At 36.7% G+C, this 1,629-nt stretch overlaps 1 protein-coding gene across 1 annotated transcript in view; it reads left to right on the top strand.

The window, feature by feature from the left end:
- Positions 1-1,629, top strand: part of CENPH (centromere protein H) — an 18,953-nt gene that overhangs the window by 9,462 nt on the left and 7,862 nt on the right. The window contains exon 9 of the mRNA XM_027863366.1: positions 741-804. Coding sequence (XP_027719167.1) covers positions 741-804 — 64 coding nt within the window. The remainder of the gene's footprint in view (positions 1-740; positions 805-1,629) is intronic.

Genomic DNA, 1,629 nt, shown 5'->3' with positions numbered 1-1,629 from the left:
CTACTTGCTAATTATCAAATGCTTTGAAACCCAGTTGAGGTCAGGGGACAAGTACCATCTGGAGGTGCTTCTGAAAGGGGCTGAGTGTAAAAAGCAGGCAGCTTGTAGAAAATAACTGGGAAAGATGGGAACAAGAATAGATTTTTCCTTGGGCTGCGTTCATTTGATGGGAGATGAATTTAGTTCCAAATAATCAGCAACTTTGTATGAATGAACTTTAGGAAAATAAGATTAATAAATTATCTGGTTGTGTTCTTGCACTATATACACCTTGTCCCACAAACTCTGCTGTATGATCACGGTCAAATTTGTTATGTTCTCTGACTCTTATAGTGGAAATAAGTGTCCTGTCAGTGGAAATAAGGCAGAAATGATGCCTGGTTTTATTTAAAATTCAGATTGTCCTTCAAGATTTATTGTGTGAGGAATTGATTTTCCCCTTAAGTACGACATTTTAGAAAACTTAATACGTTGTAAGACTTTCTTTATTATTTCAGTGACCAACATTTTTTTCCCAGTGAAATGCATGTAAGAGTTTAAGATAAAAGTCAAATGTCATTTAGTAGCAATTTGCTTTTTTCATTAAATTTTTGTGGCACACTCTTCTTCTAAAGGATTTCTAGCATAGTAAACAGCTGATTTAATGAACATCTATATGTCCCTGTTTCCCAGTTGGTTCTTTTGTTAATGAGAAGTAAATTTATTTTAATTGACATTTTTTGTTGTTGTTCCTTGTTCAGATCAATCTTGGCAATTTTGAAAAACATTTTAACTCTTAATAGTTCAATACTGAAAGCACAACAGGTAAGTATCTTCCATGTTATATAACTTATCTACTCATGATTTCAAATATCACCTCTTTGTTAATGAGTCTGCTTTATCTCTAGTCTTGCCCTAAGCACTAAGCTTAATTCATCATTGTCTTTCCTAAGCCAATCTCACCCCTTCCCAATTTTTTGTTTAAAAGGCAATTGGGTTTAAGTGACTTGCCTAGGGTCACACAGCTAGTAAGTATCAGGTGTTTGGTCTGAGGCTGGATTTGAACTTAGGTCCTCCTGACTTCAGGGCCGGTGCTCTATCCACTATGCCACCTAGCTGCCGCCTCCCTTCCCAATTTTCACACTTATGTCATTAACAACATAATTTTCCCAGCCATCTTGGCTTCATTTTTTTATTCATGTCTCTCCTTCATCCCTTATCCCACCTATTTTTCATTTTTATGAATTCTCTCCTCAATTTAAATCCATAAATATTAAGCAGCTTTACACTCTCCGAAGGAATGGACCATGCTCATCTAAATCTGCCCCAGTGTTCTGCGCACAGTAAACTCATGGGCATTCAATACATTTTTTAAAATGAAAAAAAAATGTGAAGAGGAATTTCAGTGAGATTCTTGCTGAAGGAAAAGAAATTCACTGAAGCATACCACCTAACCTACTTCATGCAGTCAAATGTACTTGAAATATCTTAGTGTGGTGTGATCTTACTGCAGGGTTGGAGTCCCGAATATGAATTTCCTGATGATTGTGTGGGTAAAAAAAAAAAACATTTTAAAAAGTGTTGCTGGAGGCAGCTAGGTGGCACAGTAGATAGAGCACTGGCCCTGGAGTCAGGAGGACCCGAGTTCAA

The sequence above is a fragment of the Vombatus ursinus genome, unplaced genomic scaffold (genome assembly GCF_900497805.2).
Source record: "Vombatus ursinus unplaced genomic scaffold, bare-nosed wombat genome assembly UNPS02014772.1, whole genome shotgun sequence".
Lineage (NCBI taxonomy): Eukaryota > Metazoa > Chordata > Mammalia > Diprotodontia > Vombatidae > Vombatus > Vombatus ursinus.
This window is presented reverse-complemented; position numbering and strand designations above follow the sequence as displayed.